General features: G+C 36.4%; 1 protein-coding gene across 1 annotated transcript; it reads left to right on the top strand.

Moving 5' to 3' along the window:
• Positions 1 to 338: 338 nt before the first annotated feature.
• Positions 339 to 16,687, top strand: LOC306882330 (excitatory amino acid transporter 3-like; the record flags this gene model as incomplete). Its single annotated transcript, XM_079436879.1, has 12 exons — positions 339 to 438; positions 5,066 to 5,206; positions 7,951 to 8,043; positions 8,123 to 8,237; positions 9,516 to 9,558; positions 9,640 to 9,744; positions 9,819 to 10,003; positions 11,426 to 11,533; positions 12,615 to 12,737; positions 13,833 to 14,027; positions 14,130 to 14,264; positions 15,973 to 16,687. 12 exons carry the CDS (start codon positions 339 to 341, stop codon positions 16,211 to 16,213), a joined length of 1,584 nt encoding a protein of 527 aa, XP_079293005.1. The 3' UTR covers positions 16,214 to 16,687.
• Between the last annotated feature and the right edge of the window lie 150 nt (positions 16,688 to 16,837).

Genomic DNA, 16,837 nt, shown 5'->3' with positions numbered 1-16,837 from the left:
AAAATTTTGTGACAATATAGCCTAATACCAATATAGATTACGTGGCTTTGTAACACCATGTCGTGCTTTCTAAATCCTAATATTTTTATGCCTCATGTATAGTCATATGAAACGAATTGGCCGTAAATCAAAGGTCTAGTTGCAATAAACGAGCGATCAAAGGTTATCCTGAGAGCCAGGAGACTCTGGCACAGACAGAAGCAGCAGCAGATCACATCCCCCTCCCAACAGCAGCTTCACATCATTCTCCTCCGGCGCTCCGTGACTGAACCAGAGAGCAAGACTCAAGCCTCGCCAGATTCACTCGGCTTTCCGTGTAGCCTGTGTGCCTGTCTGTTATGGATATGCTGGGGAAGAAAGAGCGGAGAGGCAGGGATGTGAAGGGCTTGTTGAAGAGGAACTGGATTCTCATAGCAACCATCACCTCGGTGATACTGGGTAAGATGGGCTGGAGCGCCACATTTCTCCGCATCGCGCATCTCGCTTCGTTCTTGTGCTCTTTCACGTCTCTTTCACGTCTCATGCCGTTAATCATGTATGCAGTGCTCTTGTTTAATTCGCTCTGTCTGTGCTTGCTGTTAGATGCATCTGCAACGCCGTTGTGGTATCATTCACTGGCTAGTCTGACAATAAGAGCAATTAAAGTGTTTATGTTTGTTGCATTAGCTGCACATATCTGCAGGTGTGTTGATGGGTGAATGTGATGAATGAAGGCATTGATCATTGTGTGTGTTGTGTGTGTTGTGTGTGTGTGTGTCTAGATATTTTACTACTGCCACAGAGAAACGTGACCAGACTTCCAGTGACACAGTCAAATCTCTGCTTCATCTCACACAAGCAATGACAAATATTATAAAGTATAAAGAGACCGGGGCTAGTTGTCACACTTTGCTTTTTTAGAAAGTCTGTTTAAATTCCTAAAACCTAACTGAACATGCCCATAGTTACTGGTTAGGAAAAATAGACAGTTCAGTGGACATATGTTGATCTTTTGTGACAACATGCCCCTTTTTTCCAAAAACATCAAATCTTAATTTAAAGGAATAATTACACAAAAATGAGTATTTGCTGAGAATTTGCTCCAAGATGAGTTTGTCTCTTCATCGGAACAGATTTTGGAGAAATTTATCATTGCATCACTTGCTCAGCAATGGATGCTCTGCAGTGAATGGGTGCCGTCAGAATGAGAGTCCAAACAGCTGATAAAAACATCACAATAATCCACACCACTCCAGTCCATCAGTTAATGTCTTGTGAAGTGAAAAGCTGCATGTTTGTAAGCTACAAATCCATCGAGACTTTTTCAACTTTATCAACCATTGCTTCCGTGCTAAAATAGGAGTCCTCTATGATATCCATAATACACCTTTCTCCAGTGAAAAGGTCATTTAATCTCAATTAGGAGAGAAATATGCACAGATCAAGCATCATTTAGAAGTGAAAACAGTCCAAAGCAGTTCTAAACAAATATGTGAGTAGATTTTGATGTGAGAGGACAACAGCAGGACTTTTTCACAGGAGAAAGCATTATTATGGATAATGGATGGATGTGTTTTATTATGGCTTATTTTGGACATTTTGGTCAAAAGCGTCAGTTTAATGATAAAACACCTTAATCAAGGATTTGTTGCTTACAGCATGCAGATTTCACTTTACAAGATATTAACTGATAGACTGGATTATTGTGATGTTTTTATCAGCTGTTTGGACTCGCATTCTGACGGCACCCATTCACTGCAGAGGATCTTCTACAAAATTTTTGTATTGTACGTGCAAAACAGCCTAAGATGATTGCTGGTCTTAGTTTGGCCAGGCTGGTTTGAGGCCAGACTGGGAAATCAGCTTGAATTAGCCTATAGATACAACCAGCTTAAACTAAGACTTGTGAAAATTTTAACTGTTGATAAACAAAACAATTCAACATGCCACGAAACAGTAAAATGTGATACAAAATGTCAGTAATCAATCAATTACAACATGCAGGACACTTGTGAGAAATTTCTGTGAACACAGTTTAACCTTGCTGTTAAAATATATTCTTATCATAGAGTTGAACCTCGTCTTAATGTATGCCAGCATGGTTTAATTATGTGCGTTTGTTTGTATGTTTTTTTGCATCTTGAGGCCAGTATTCACGACGTAATAATTTAATACAGTTGTGATGAGGCAGTTGTGTAATTAAAATGTATAGCTTTATAGTTACTGAGACAAGAATGCCAACTCTCCCCTACATTTTTGTGCAGAAGTGTACAAAAAAAAGTCTTTACGGCAACCACTTTATAATAGCAAATGTACAATTCTTGAAAATAAAAGCATGGTATATTCAATTGTAAATAATCATAAATGAGTAGTTATTTGCCTTGCCACAAACTGGCCAGTTCGTGAAGGCTTAGTCATCACAACATTAATGGTTTAATGCTTGGAGAAATGCTCAGAACTTATAGGCTGTCCAATAAAAATCTTACTATTGCTCTATTAGGCATTTCTGAGCTGATCGGTGAGGCAATTAAGCAGCAGCCATAGATTATACATTATATGTACTGACAAGACAATGAGAAAAGGCTTGACTGCAGTGACGGCATGTACTATTTTTTATATAAAATTAATATACTTTTATGATATATGCAATACTGCTATCATAATTTCATTTTTATATTATAAAAATAGCCAAAATAGTGGTTATTGTTTTATGTATAACAAACTCTCAATCCTGTGGTTGTTTAATACTTATAGTAAATTATGCTATGTTTATTTTATTTAATTTTCTGGATTTATATGGCCATGTTTGTGCACTGGTCAAAAAAGTAAAAAATTGTTTTGATGCCATGCAAGCTTGTGCAGTCACCTTCAATAAAACAAAAAGCAGGTCAAGCCGATCACTCTTTCAGTGTTTTATAACATCTTTTATTTACTCCGTCATAAGCACCATAATTATTATGATCAAATGTAATGAAGATATGTTAAAGTAGAACAGAGACTCTATAATTGACTGTGGCATTTGTGGTCACCTGGGTTTGGTTTAGCCTCGTTAAACATTCAAGACGTCTTCAGGATGTGTACGTGAAAGTGAGAATATCAGATATGTATGGCATTGCATTTGAGATACACAAATAGTTGTGAAGCCATCCCAAGTACATTTTAGCATACTTAGCACAAAAATAATATACTTTAGAATAAAAAATATATAAATGAACAATGTAATGTTTTCAGATTTGCATGTTAATTTCAATTAAATGAAATTGTGTTATAGTTTACGTTCATATTAAATGCAATTAGCTGAACTTTAGGGTGTCACTTAAGTAGGACTTTAATTTCATAATTGCTTTTATTGTCTTTGAACATTTGGAATGATGAAGTTGCAATTTAATACATTTTAAAAATATTTGCTTTAAATGTAGGCTTAATATTAAATGACACACTACAATTAAAAATATAAACAAGTACTTTACATGTGCTTTAGTATGTTAGTCAACACATCAAAATAAGTGTACTTCTTTAAAGCATGACAAAACATGATTAAATCAATGATTTATAATGTACTTTAAAGTAAAACTTAATTTGACATCATTACAAAGTTCAGTTTTTAGAAATCTACTTAAGTGACTTAAGAAACAGTCATGAAAGTGTCTCTCTTTAAGTACACTTAATTGGCCTTTTATTTCATTAATATTATATATATATATATATATATATATATATCAGTGGCGTGCGGTGGTGTTTTAAAATGAGGAGGCAGTTTTATATAGCTATATGTATGTGTGTGTGTCCCTGTTACACTTAATGTTGTCACATTTTCCTAAAAATAAAAAAGGAACAAATATAATTATATTTAGTATTTCATTAATATTGTTTTTTAATACTAATTATACATTTCATAGTGTTTTTATTCATTTTTATATTTATTTTTGATATACAAAGAAGTGATATCTAAGCTGGAGAGTTGTCTACTTACTTTATAATTAGTCAATAACGCCATCATTTTCTTCATTCAGGCCGAGAGCTCGCACGAAAACAAGAGGCGGTATTTATCACACGAACCAATCACATCCAATCATAACCGAGGCATTGCCTCCTCTCACGTGACTTTCCCCGATTCATTTCAATGAGCCTCCAGGAAAGTCAGCGCACGCTTTAGGGTCTCTGTTTTAAGTCTATGGACTGAAGGGAGGCAAGCCTCCGCTGTAACTTTACCTGCGGGTGTCGCTGTTGGACAGTGTTGCTTTATAAAAAACGAGTGACTTTTATACTTTTAATTTTCGATTTATGTTTGTAATATCGATTATTTTCTCATCCAATTTTTTGAGGAGACACTACCGAAACGCCCCTGATATATATATATATATATATATATATATATATATATATATATATATATATATATCATAAAAAATATATGTACACTACAAATTCTTTTTGAGTAGGAATAAAAGAATGACAACTGCATATCAGCACGCATTTGATCTGGGTTTTGATAAAAGTGTGCAGCATTTTGAAAATGATGCCTGATGTTATAGAAGGGCATTGGAAAGAGACATAAATAAAAATTTTATTTGCTGTATCTGCAGTGCAGTCCACCAGATTTCATTAAGTGTATTGGAAAGCTTTTTAGTTTATTTGATATAACTGACTATATCCAAATCCATCTTCATAAAAGAATGAAACTGAGATGATCCAAATCTCAAAATGACACATTTGTCTGAATTTTTTTTATTTAGTTTAACAGCTGCAGCTAATTCAGCACATCTCGTGTTGTGCATCTGGCAACGAATACAGGAATATTATTTACAGCTCTCTATTCTCATTGCACCCTTTCCAAATGTCTGTGAGATTGGAGATGTGGAGTCTCTTACACTTGCTGGGAAATCACTCTAAAGATCAGTGATGACAATTAATCATTTTGATACAGTCAGTAGTAATTGTAAATGAAGTTGATCTTGAGATATTATTGGAATATGTAGCTCTGTACATTCAGACTGTCTTGTTTTGGGGTTCGTGTACATTAGGGACAATGGAGAGTTTGACATTTGCACTCGGATTGACGTGCTATCTGACTTTGTGTCTGCAGGGATCGCGCTGGGAGTGCTGGTGCGGGACTACACCTCTCTGTCCCAGCTGGAGAAGCAGTACTTTGGCTTCCCAGGAGAAATCCTGATGAGAATGCTAAAGCTGGTCATCCTGCCTCTCATCGTCTCCAGCATGATAACAGGTATCGCTCTCTCTTCAGCCCATCACAGTATCTCCATTTATGACTGGCTGTGAAAATTCGGAGGTTGTAAATGTTGTCCTTATGTTACCAGTGTCCAGGGCCACCTTCAGGGACGAGGGTCCACCCATAAAAGATTAATCGCAGCCCTGCCAGGGTCTTTTGCCTTTTTCAATCACATAGAATTTCAGAATCACCCACTAGCTATAATGAAAAAAAAAAACACTATTATATTATATTATATTTTATATATTTTATATTATATTTGAAAATCATTAAATATGTGAAACATTAGTCATATATATTTATGACTTCCATTTCTGTCGGCCAAACAGGGTTATTATAATTAAAACTACAACATAAATAATAATAATAATAAATATTTTCATTACTTGAAATAAAATAAACATCAACTGAAATAAAAATTAAATATGAAAAAAACTAACTTGATTTCACCTAGTTTCCAAGGTGACATTTTTATTTTAATTTAACTAAAATAATCATTTAAAAATAATAAAAATAATATATGGAGACATATTAAAAAAAAAAATACAAATGACAGAAACACAATAAAATAACTAAAACTTTAACTAAAATTGTGAAAACAGTGAAAACAGAAAATTTAAACAGAAATATTAATTGTGGCCTGATTACTGCCACACCTGTTCCTGACAAAGTGAAGTAGACCAAAAGATCCTCAAAAGCTACACATCATGTTGAGATCCAAAGAAATTCAGGAACAAATGAGAAAGAAAATAATTGAGATCTATCAGTCTGGAAAAGGTTATAAAGCCATTTCTAAAGCTTTGGGACTCCAGCGAACCACAGTGAGAGCCATTATCCACAAATGGCCAAAACATGGAACAGTGGTGAACCTTCCCAGGAGTGGCCGGCCGGCCAAAATTACCCCAAGAGTGCAGCGACGACTCATCCAAGAGGTCACAAAAGACCCCACAACAACATCTAAAGAACTGCAGGCCTCACTTGCCTCAGTTACGGTCAGTGTTCAGGACTCCACCATAAGAAAGAGACTGGACAAAAATGGCCTGCATGGCAGAGATCTAAGACGAAAACCGCTGCTGAGCAAAAAGAACATAAAGGCTCGTCTCAGTTTTGCCAGAAAACATCTTGATGATCCCCAAGACTTTTGGGAAAATACTCTGTGGACTGACGAGACAAAAGTTGAACTTTTTGGAAGGTGTGTGTGCCATTACATCTGCCGTAAAAGTAACACAGCATTTCAGAAAAAGAAGATCATACCAACAGTAAAATATGGTGGTGGTAGTGTGATGGTCTGGGGCTGTTTTGCTGCTTCAGGACCTGGAAGACTTGCTGTGATAAATTGAATCATGAATTCAGCTGTCTACCAAAAAATCCTGAAGGACAATGTCCGGCCATCTGTTCGTGACCTCAAGCTCAAGCGAACTTGGGTTCTGCAGCAGGATAATGATCCAAAACACACCAGCAAATCCACCTCTGAATGGCTGAAGAAAAACAACATGAAGACTTTGGAGTGGCCTAGTCAAAGTCCTGAACCAGTTTTGAGCATGAACCTTAAAAAGGAGGTTCATGCTCAAACCCTCCAATGTGGCTGAATTACAACAATTCTGCCAAGATGAGTGGCCATAATTCCTCCACAGCGCTGTAACAGACTCATTGCAAGTTATCGCAAACGCTTGATTGCAGTTGTTGGTGCTAAGGGTGGCCCAACCAGTTATTAGGTTTAGGGGGCAAACACTTTTTCACACAGGGCCATGTGGGTTTAGATTTTGTTTTTAAAAAACTTCATTCAAAAACTGCATGTTGTGTTTACTTGTGTTATCTTTGATTAATATTTAAATTTGTTTGATGATCTGAAACATTAAAGTGTGACAAACATGCAAAAAAATAAAAAATCAGGAAGGGGGCCAACACTTTTTCACACCACTGTATTTTATCTTTTTTTAGTAAGCGGTTGATTTTAATTGAGTTGATTTAATTGAGTTGATTTATTTCAAAATAATGTTTTTATTTTAATTTTACATTTTGTTAATTAAATCACAAAAGGTATAATTTCATCATAAATCCTCAGGGGTTTATGAACTCTTGTTTAGGAAACACTGGCCAAATATTTTATTGCTGAAATATGTACAGAAATACAGTGCCATCCAAAAGGATGGAAACGCAATATGTGTCTAATTTTTGGACAATATGAGTTTGTGTTTTGGACACGATCCTTATTATTTCTGGGCATAAAGGCAGTAAAGTTCTTACAGTAATCAGTGAAGATCAGCAATAATGATTTAATTTTGATTACATACTGTAATAATGGCAATATATACACGTCACAGTCATATATTCCTTTGGCAGATCTAATGCTTGATTACAGGATTAAAATGGCCCAGGTTTATTTATCTGACTGATTGACAATTAAGCTTAGTATGTACACAGTTTAGAGATCATTTATGAATATCTGTGTTCTAAATTCATTATTTTAATGTGTGCAAACTTTGCATTGTCACTTATCAGTGCAAATCATCACAAAAAGATAAAGATTTACACTATTGATAATGTCTGAAACCTCACGTCTACAGCGCTTCCAAACATTTGGAGGGAAACTGTAGCTACAGAGCTTTTTTGTTGCAGTGTAACCCAATTGCAATGTAACTTGCATTGGTTAACATTCGTTGCTGGTATTGTTAAGTAGGCCAAGTATGCTCTTTGGAGAATTAATGAAGTAGTATTAACTTCTGGCCTTGTTTGTGAAGGAGTGGCAGCGCTGGACTCGGAGGTGTCGGGCAGGATCGGTCTGCGTGCGGTGGTGTATTACCTCTCCACTACCATCATTGCTGTCATTCTTGGTGAGTCACGTAAATATGACATCGGTAAGCTTTAAATACATAAATTGTGATTGTTTAACAATGATGTTGTGCTTAAAAGGAATCGTTCTTGTGACGACGATTAAACCCGGGGTGTCTCAGAGTGCTGATAATATCGAGAGAGCAGGAAGCACTCCGAATGTGACCACTGTTGACACCTTACTGGACCTGGTTAGGTAAAAATAGCACACCTTGGTCTACCTATGTTGTATGAAAGATAATAATATACAAAAATACATAATATGCATATTTGAACACTTAAAGGGGTCATAAACTGCCTTTGTATTTTATTTTGTACTGTTTTCTGAGATCCACTTATAATGTTATAAAAAAAAATCATAATTTAGAAGTAATAAGCTATTTTCTGTGCTGTTTTTAACCCCCCTCATCAGAGCGCTCTGTTTGAATAGGCGTGGTAAACGCTGCTGTGATTTAGGTCAAAAATGCATAAATAACTCAGTACATATCAAGCGATCTGTAAGAAGAGACCAAGCAGTTGCTCAAACAGTTACTCACACTTGTGTTGCGACATTACTCTCGAATCTAATATAGTCGGCACAGCATCGTCTTTCAGTTTCAATCTTTCTGAAAATCCTGCGTTGTATTGTGCCTTGTTTGTAAACGAATCGTAAAATGAAGTGAACAAAGGACAGTTCTTACTGACGCGGTCTGGATCTTCATTAAAAATGAAATTTATCATTTGGTTTCTGTGTAGACCTGCATACGCATCTCTCGTTATTTACACTACATGCCCAAATCTGTGGGCGGGGCTAAACAGGCAGCGATGTAGAAGCAGGTGTTGATCTTCTTCTGTGTTTATCCACACTACTGCGTCATAGAGTAGAACATTCCAAAAGCTGTTGTTTTGGCAGACTGGCTTCAATATAAGCTGTTTTTAGACTAACAAGAAAGTTTTGAGTTTAAACTTACAGGATGTTTTTATAGTACAATGACCTCTTATATATAAAAAAATCAAGGGGATTTTGGTTTCTCAGTTCATGACCCCTTGGAATACTTAAAAATGCATGATATGCATTGCAATAAATAACAAATTTGTGCAATGAGATGACCATGTTAGGTATGGCTTACAGTATATGACCGTATATATTGTCTGTATATGTCCAGATAATATAATATAATATAAGAATTTGGTTCTCACTATTAACTATGACTTTTGCCTCAATAAACTCCCAATTTGCTGTTAATTAATAGTTAGTTGTTAAGTTTAGGTATGGGGTGGATTAAGGGATTTAAAATATGGTCATGCAAAAAAAGGCATTTATATGTGCTTTATAAGTGCTAATAAACAGCCAATATGCTAGTAATATGCACGCTAGTGAGCAACTAGTTAATAGTGAGAATTGGTCTCTAAACTGAAGTGTTAGCAATAATATGATCATGAATCTGTATCAAGCACTTTAACCAAGTGGTTTGTTTATCTCATTTCTTCATAGGAATATGTTTCCTGAAAATCTTGTGCAAGCCTGTTTTCAGCAGGTAAAATATAGTTTTAACTTAACTTATATTAAGTCATGCAAATATACTATTCAGTTTAAATAAACATCATCTGTGTTTTAGTATAAGACGCAGCGCAAAGAGATTGAACCATCGAAAACCAACATAAGCACAAGTAACACGACTATATTTCCACCGTTCACCACCATTATTTCAACAGTTGCACAGGTGAGAGAATGATGAAGAGTAAATGAACGGTAAAGATGGAGAATGTATTGATTTTTGGCTTCTTTCTGCTGTAGAATTTGACCAAAGACTACAAGATCGTGGGCTCATATTCAGATGGCATTAATGTCCTCGGTCTGATCGTATTCTGTGTGACTTTCGGCCTGGTCATCGGAAAGATGGGAGAAAGGGGCCGGATCCTGCTGGAGTTCTTTGATGCTCTGAATGAGGCCACCATGAGACTCGTTCAGATTATTATGTGGTTAGTTCTGACACCTTACAGGCAAGAATCACTGTCATTATTGCTCATACTCAGACCTGAGGATGTGTTCTATTGACCTAGGTCAGTAAGAAACCACCCAGAGCACCCTAGCAACCACACTGCAACTTCCTAGCAAACACCCAGAACACCCTAGCAACCATACTGTAACTCCCTAGCAACCACCCAGAGCACCCTAGCAACTACATTGCAACTCCCTGGCAACCACCCAGAACACCCTAGCAATCACATAGCTACAACTGAGAACTACCACTTAACAACTCCCTAACAACCACCCAGAGTACCCTAGAAACTGCATAGCAACCACCTAGAAATCCCTAGCTATTACATAGAAAGTCCCTAGAGACCACCCTAGTATATTCTAGGTATAACATAGCAACCCCTCAGATTACCCTAGAAACCACATAGCAACAATCTAGTATCCAGTCAGAATATCCTAGAAACTGCATAACAACCTAGAAAAGCCTAGAAACCACATAGAAATTCCGTAGCAACCATATAGCAACACCCTGGAAACCACATAAGAATTCCTTAGCAAACATTCAGAATACCCTAAAAAGCACATAGCAACACCCTAGAAACCACATAGCAAATCCTTAGCAACCATTCACAATACCCTAGAAACTTCATAGCAACACCCTAGAAACCACATAAGAATTCCTTAGCAACCATTCAGAATACCCTAGAAACCACATAGCAATTCCTTAGCAACCACTCTGAATACCCTAAAAAACACATAGCAACACACCAGAAACCACATAGCAATTCCATAGCAACCATTCAGAATACCCTTGAAACCACATAGCAATTCCTTAGCAACCACTCTGAATACGCTAAAAAGCACATAGCAACACACCAGAAACCACATAGCACTTTCTTAGCAACCATTCAGAATACCCTTGAAACCACATAGCCATTCCTTAGCAACCACTCTGAATACGCTAAAAAGCACATAGCAACACACCAGAAACCACATAGCAATTTCTTAGCAACCATTCAGAATACCCTTGAAACCACATAGCAATTCTTAGTAACCATTCAAAATACCTTAATAAACACATAGCAACACCCTAGAAACCACATAGCAATTCCTTAGCAACCATTCAGAATACCCTTGAAACCACATAGCAATTCCTTAGCAACCACTCTGAATACGCTAAAAAGCACATAGCAACACACCAGAAACCACATAGCAATTTCTTAGCAACCATTCAGAATACCCTAGAAACCACATAGCAATTCCTTAGCAACTATTCAGAATACCCTAGAAACCACATAGTAACACACTAGCTACCACCCACAAGAAGCACGACTCACGTTTTCTTAAGAAAATGTAAACAAATGATATGTTTCTTGAAATTATGAGTAATATTGATCATAAATGCAATGAATTTTCTCTGGCAGTTACATGCCCGTTGGCATCTTGTTCCTAATTGCTGCCAAGATCATGGAGGTGGACGACTGGGAGATCTTCAGGAAGATGGGCCTGTATATGGTGACGGTGCTCAGCGGGTGAACAAGCTTCTCAAATGTTCCCTTGTTGATTAGCAGAGGAGCAGATTTACTGTCGGCTCTGTTCACACACAGATAAGAGACATTTAATAGACACGCGGACATTTAAAACTGCTCGAGCTGCAGATGTGCTTATTATACATTTCATAAACTCCAAACTTCCACTAATTTGAGTGATAAAGGCGACCGAACATCAGTCAGGAGATTCTGTAGCTGCAGTTAAACAAATGCCATCAGCACTCGTGTGGAATGAACTGAAAGCACACTGCTGAGTCAAACAGAATACAGTGGAGCTGTTACGAATAGAGAGGATATAAATCCAAGTGACCTTGGTAAAAAATACAGGATGCCTTTAAAGCAGTGGATCGCAACCCTTGGGGGGGGGGGGGGGGGGGGGGGGGTATTCAGTGATCCTACAGGGGGTGAGCAAGATTTTAACTTAACTTAAAATTAAATTATAATAAATTTAATAATTTCATGATTATTTCATGATTAATAATTATTCAAGTTAAATAAATTAAAATATATATGTGACCCTGGAGCACAAAACCAGTCTTAAGTTGCTGGGGTATATTTGTAGCGATAGCCAATAATACATTGTATGGGTCAAAATGATCGTTTTTTCTTTTATGCCAAAAATAATTAGGATATCAAGTAAAGATAATGTTCCATGAAGATATTTTGTTTCCTACCGTAAATATTTCAAATCTTAATTTTTACAAACTTCCAGATTTATCTAGATAAAAAAAGAATGCAATAAGCTAGAATATTTTTGTTTGCTTGTTTTTGGTTTAAAAGCTGAGGCTCTGTTTTTTTTTCTTTTGGCATATTGCATGTTCAGATATTCATACGACTGAATATTCTGGGGGCTGTGAAATGATCAAAATGCTGGCGGTGGCTCACAACTTTTTTAAAAAACAACTTTGGTGGGGAAGGAGTTAAATAACACCAAAAAGCTTTTAAGTTCCACTGAAATTAAAGCAATATTTTACAAAGATAGTTTTTTATTTTAAAAGATCTAATCTAATGTTCATTCTTTATGATAATGTGTTATGTTGTAAAATATGTTTTCCTTTCACAGACTAGCCATCCACTCTTTAGTATTCCTCCCCCTGATTTACTTTGTGTTTGTGAGGAAGAATCCATTCACCTTCACTCTGGGAATGGCACAGGCTTTGCTAACAGCTCTCATGATTTCCTCAAGGTGAGTCGATGAATATTTTAGCATTGGTATATTGATTAAAGGCTGAAATACACTACACAACTTAAAATCGAAAGAGATTTAAAACACTGTCTATCATACAGTTGCTGAGTTTGTAAATGGGTACAGAGAAAAACTAGAAACGTCTGAGGATCACACACTAATAGATATTATAGTCATTTTGAACACAACAAATTCACACAAAACACATTTTTGGCCCGATTTACAGAAAAGCCTTGTGAGTCAGTGCTTGTGCACGTAATATTGATAAAATAAAAGGCCACTTAAGTGAACATAAAGAGAGGCATTTTAAACTTAAGTACATTTTTAAAAAGTATGCTTTATAATAGTATCAAATGTAAAGTAAGTTTTTCACATGCTTTAAAGAAGTACGTTGTGTTGACTAACATACCGAAGCACATTTTACCTGTATAATTTTAACTGTGGTGTTATTCAGTATTACATTTAATTTAAATATATTTTAAACATACTGAATTGCAGCTTTAGTACAAAAGTGTAATTAAAAAATCATATTTAAATAGCTGACATTCAAGTTTTAACAGAAATGACTTAAAAGTATATTTGAATTCACCATAAAAGCTTGTCAGTACATTCAGCAGTACTTTAACCATATTTCAAAGACAATTAATTATTAAACTATATACTGTATAAAGATGCACTTAATTAGTCAAAAAGCTCACTTAAGTTCAGCCAGTTTGCATTTAATATAAATGTAAAATCTTATGCATTTTCATTTAATTGCAATTAACATGTTTGACACAAAAAGGTTTTTTTTTTTTTTTTTAAGTAATAATTCCACAACAAGTACTCTTTTTTTAAACAATGCTAAAGTGTACCTCTGATCTTTAGAACATACTTTGGATATTTTATATATAAAACTAACTTTTTTTTATTAATACTAAGAAAGTAATGTGAACTTTTTTTAAAGACATAAAGAAAGACCTGTTTTTTAATGCAATAAATTCAGGCATTTTAGATGGCACTTGAGTGTCCCAATAGATTCTGCACAAGCAAAAGGCATCCATTTCTTAAATGCTATGAATAATTTTGCAATAACAAGTGTCTTTACTGTATCAGCTCAGCTACTCTGCCGGTCACGTTCCGATGCGCAGAGGAGAACAACAGGATCGACAAGAGAATCACTCGCTTCGTCCTTCCAGTTGGTGCGACTATCAATATGGATGGCACTGCACTGTATGAAGCTGTTGCTTCTATATTCATAGCTCAGCTGAACAACTACGACCTGGACGCTGGCCAGATTGTTACCATTAGGTAAGTGGGATATAAGCCAATTGGTGTGATATAATAGAGTTAAGTGGCTTCATGAAGGACGAAGGCCTGAATGATGCTTTTTTTTAAACGTTCATTCCGTAGTATCACGGCAACAGTCGCCAGCATTGGTGCAGCAGGTGTTCCAAATGCTGGATTGGTAACCATGGTGATAGTGCTCACGGCAGTGGGCCTTCCTGCCACTGATGTCACCCTCATCGTCGCTGTTGATTGGCTGCTGTAAGTATCTGGTTTTCATGACCAAAGTGTCAGGTTTAATTAATGTGACACATGACGTATTTTTGTAGGCCAACCCATATGACCCAGCTTGCCACGACAAAAACCCAATAGGATTTTTCCATTGGCTTTTGGATTGTTGCAGAAAATAAACTCCAATTTTTATGCTTAAATACAATTGGCAGAAGTATAAACCTAAACGTAGGCTACAGGTGAACTTCACCACAGTCACATGACTTCAATGTTACCACCATTAAGTTTCTGACAACGCTTTAGTTTTTTTACATTTTCCCTGAAAGTTTGAGTTAGAATAGTTTGCAGCTATTAAGTATTTTACCTGTTCATTGTGATGACGTTTAACTTTAGCAACTGCCTTTTTCAAGACAAGTAAAAATTTTATTATATATGTGCTAAAATGCTAAGTCTTTTCTGGATTTTGGCCTACAAAAATACATAATTCCTGCAGCAATCTATTGGTTCATCCTGTCAAAGTCATCCTGGAAAGTTTGTGTTTACGAGTTGGCAAGTTGTAATTACAAAATCAGGTGTGTTTAAATCACTTTGGTCAGGGCAAGATGGCAATGTACTTTTTATTGCAAAAAGATTTTATAACTCAACATCTAAAAAAAAAAAAGATGAATAATTACTGCACATCGGGTGTGTTTTTGCTTTATGTTTTTATTAACTTTATAAAGGTGCTGAAAATCGAATCGTTATATATTCTATCGTAATTCTACAATACTGTCATATTTTGTACTTTGTACTTTGCTAGTTTTTATTTTAAATGAAAAAAATCTTATAATTTAATTAATTTGAACAAATTTACAGTCAACACAGACACTGCATACATTGTGCCATATTTTCTTACTGATATGCCCCCAACTCAGAAACTCAGGGCTGAAATAAAAAAATTGTATTTCTGTGTTTAACGCACATGAATGTCACAGCAAAATCATAATTACATGTGGGAAACTCTGAACTTTCTTTAAGCTGTGAGTTGGGGGGGGGGGGGGGGGGGGGGGTGTCAATGAGAAAACATGCCAGACGTGATGGATGCAATTATAAGTTAACAATAATTTATTTTATCTAAGCATGTAAGAAATATGATGATATTGTACAATTACGATAGAACACATATAAATGGAAAAACTCCCTGTTGCACATTCTTTATTCATCATTTTGTATACGTAGTTTTTTTTTTTTGTATAAAAGGTACATTGGCATCTTATGGATGCCCATTTCTGTCATGGAATAATAAAATAAAAAAGGATATTGTGACATTTTTGCCTTCCCCACATTTTGAATTTTTCTTGCAATTGGGAGTTTATAACTCGCATAACATCTCACAATTCTGACTTTATACTTTTTTTTCTAAGTGAAAGAAAAAAATCTGAATTGTATGAGATGAAAAGGCTTTTTTATTATGTGATGGAAACAAGCCTCAATCTTTCTCTGACCAAATGACTTCAACACACCTGACATAGTAATTACGACTTCCTAACTCATAAACACAAACTTCCTAGGCTGCAGCCCCCCAGGAACTGAGTTTAACACGTGTGTCCTAGGAGGTCTTAAATATGAACTTCTGACATGATTTGAAGTACATGGTGTCTGAAGGAAAACCATGTGACTCGAAGACTGGAGTGATGGCTGCTAAAACCCTATAGCTGCTATAGTGTGAAGTTTCCATTGTTTTTTCCCATCAAACCAGCGATCGCTTCCGTACCATGATCAACGTGCTGGGAGACGCCTACGGCGCTGGAATAGTCCAGAAGCTGTCAAAGCGAGAACTAGAGAGGATGGACCTGACTTCAGACGTGGACGCGGCCAACCCCTTCGCCCTAGAGACCACGCTGGACGACGACGAGTGCGAGAAGAAATCTTACGTCAACGGTGGATTCACCATCGACAAAAGCGACGCCATTTCCTTCACCGAGACCTCCCAGTTCTAGAGGCGAGTGGCGGTCGCTGCTGAACATGTGACAGTGTGAAAGGAGTTCAGAGAGGTAGGAGCCATTCATAAAACCAGTGCCATGACTAGGACGGAAAGTCATTAGCGAGGACATGATTGAGTGTGGACATTAGCAATACCTGCCCTTGCAGTTCTCCTTCCTTCATTTTCCCAACCGTGCTCTTGAACTTACGTGTGCGCTAGACTGAGAGAAAACTGTGCTTCCACAGTTCATTAACATGTTGCCATGAATTATGCAAATTGCTGTTTTCTTTTTATTAACGGCGGTTGTTTCCTTTGGTTTTGTACTAACAAATAGCTTTTTAGCAGTAGGCGATTTTCGTATTTGTGTGTTTGAGAAGGAGCTCTGTGCAATATCGCGCATCGGTTTGAAAGAAACCCGGGCAGATTAGTGTAACGTACGCATGTTGCTGACTAGCCAATGTTATTATACTCAGAAAACGCTGATTTTAAGGTTATCGAAATCCGCTTTCAAAAACTTTCTTGGCAAATTATGTTCAAGTTTCAAATTCAGTAGCCTAATGTGTGAAATGTCGCCAGTTCTGTATTTGCACTTGCTATTGAAAGCCAAATGTTTATGAGCTTTGCGTGTCTTTCATTTCAG

The sequence above is a fragment of the Barbus barbus genome, assembly GCF_936440315.1.
Source record: "Barbus barbus genome assembly, chromosome: 2".
Lineage (NCBI taxonomy): Eukaryota > Metazoa > Chordata > Actinopteri > Cypriniformes > Cyprinidae > Barbus > Barbus barbus.
Note: the sequence above shows the minus strand (reverse complement) of the source record. Positions and strands in the feature narration are given on the sequence as shown.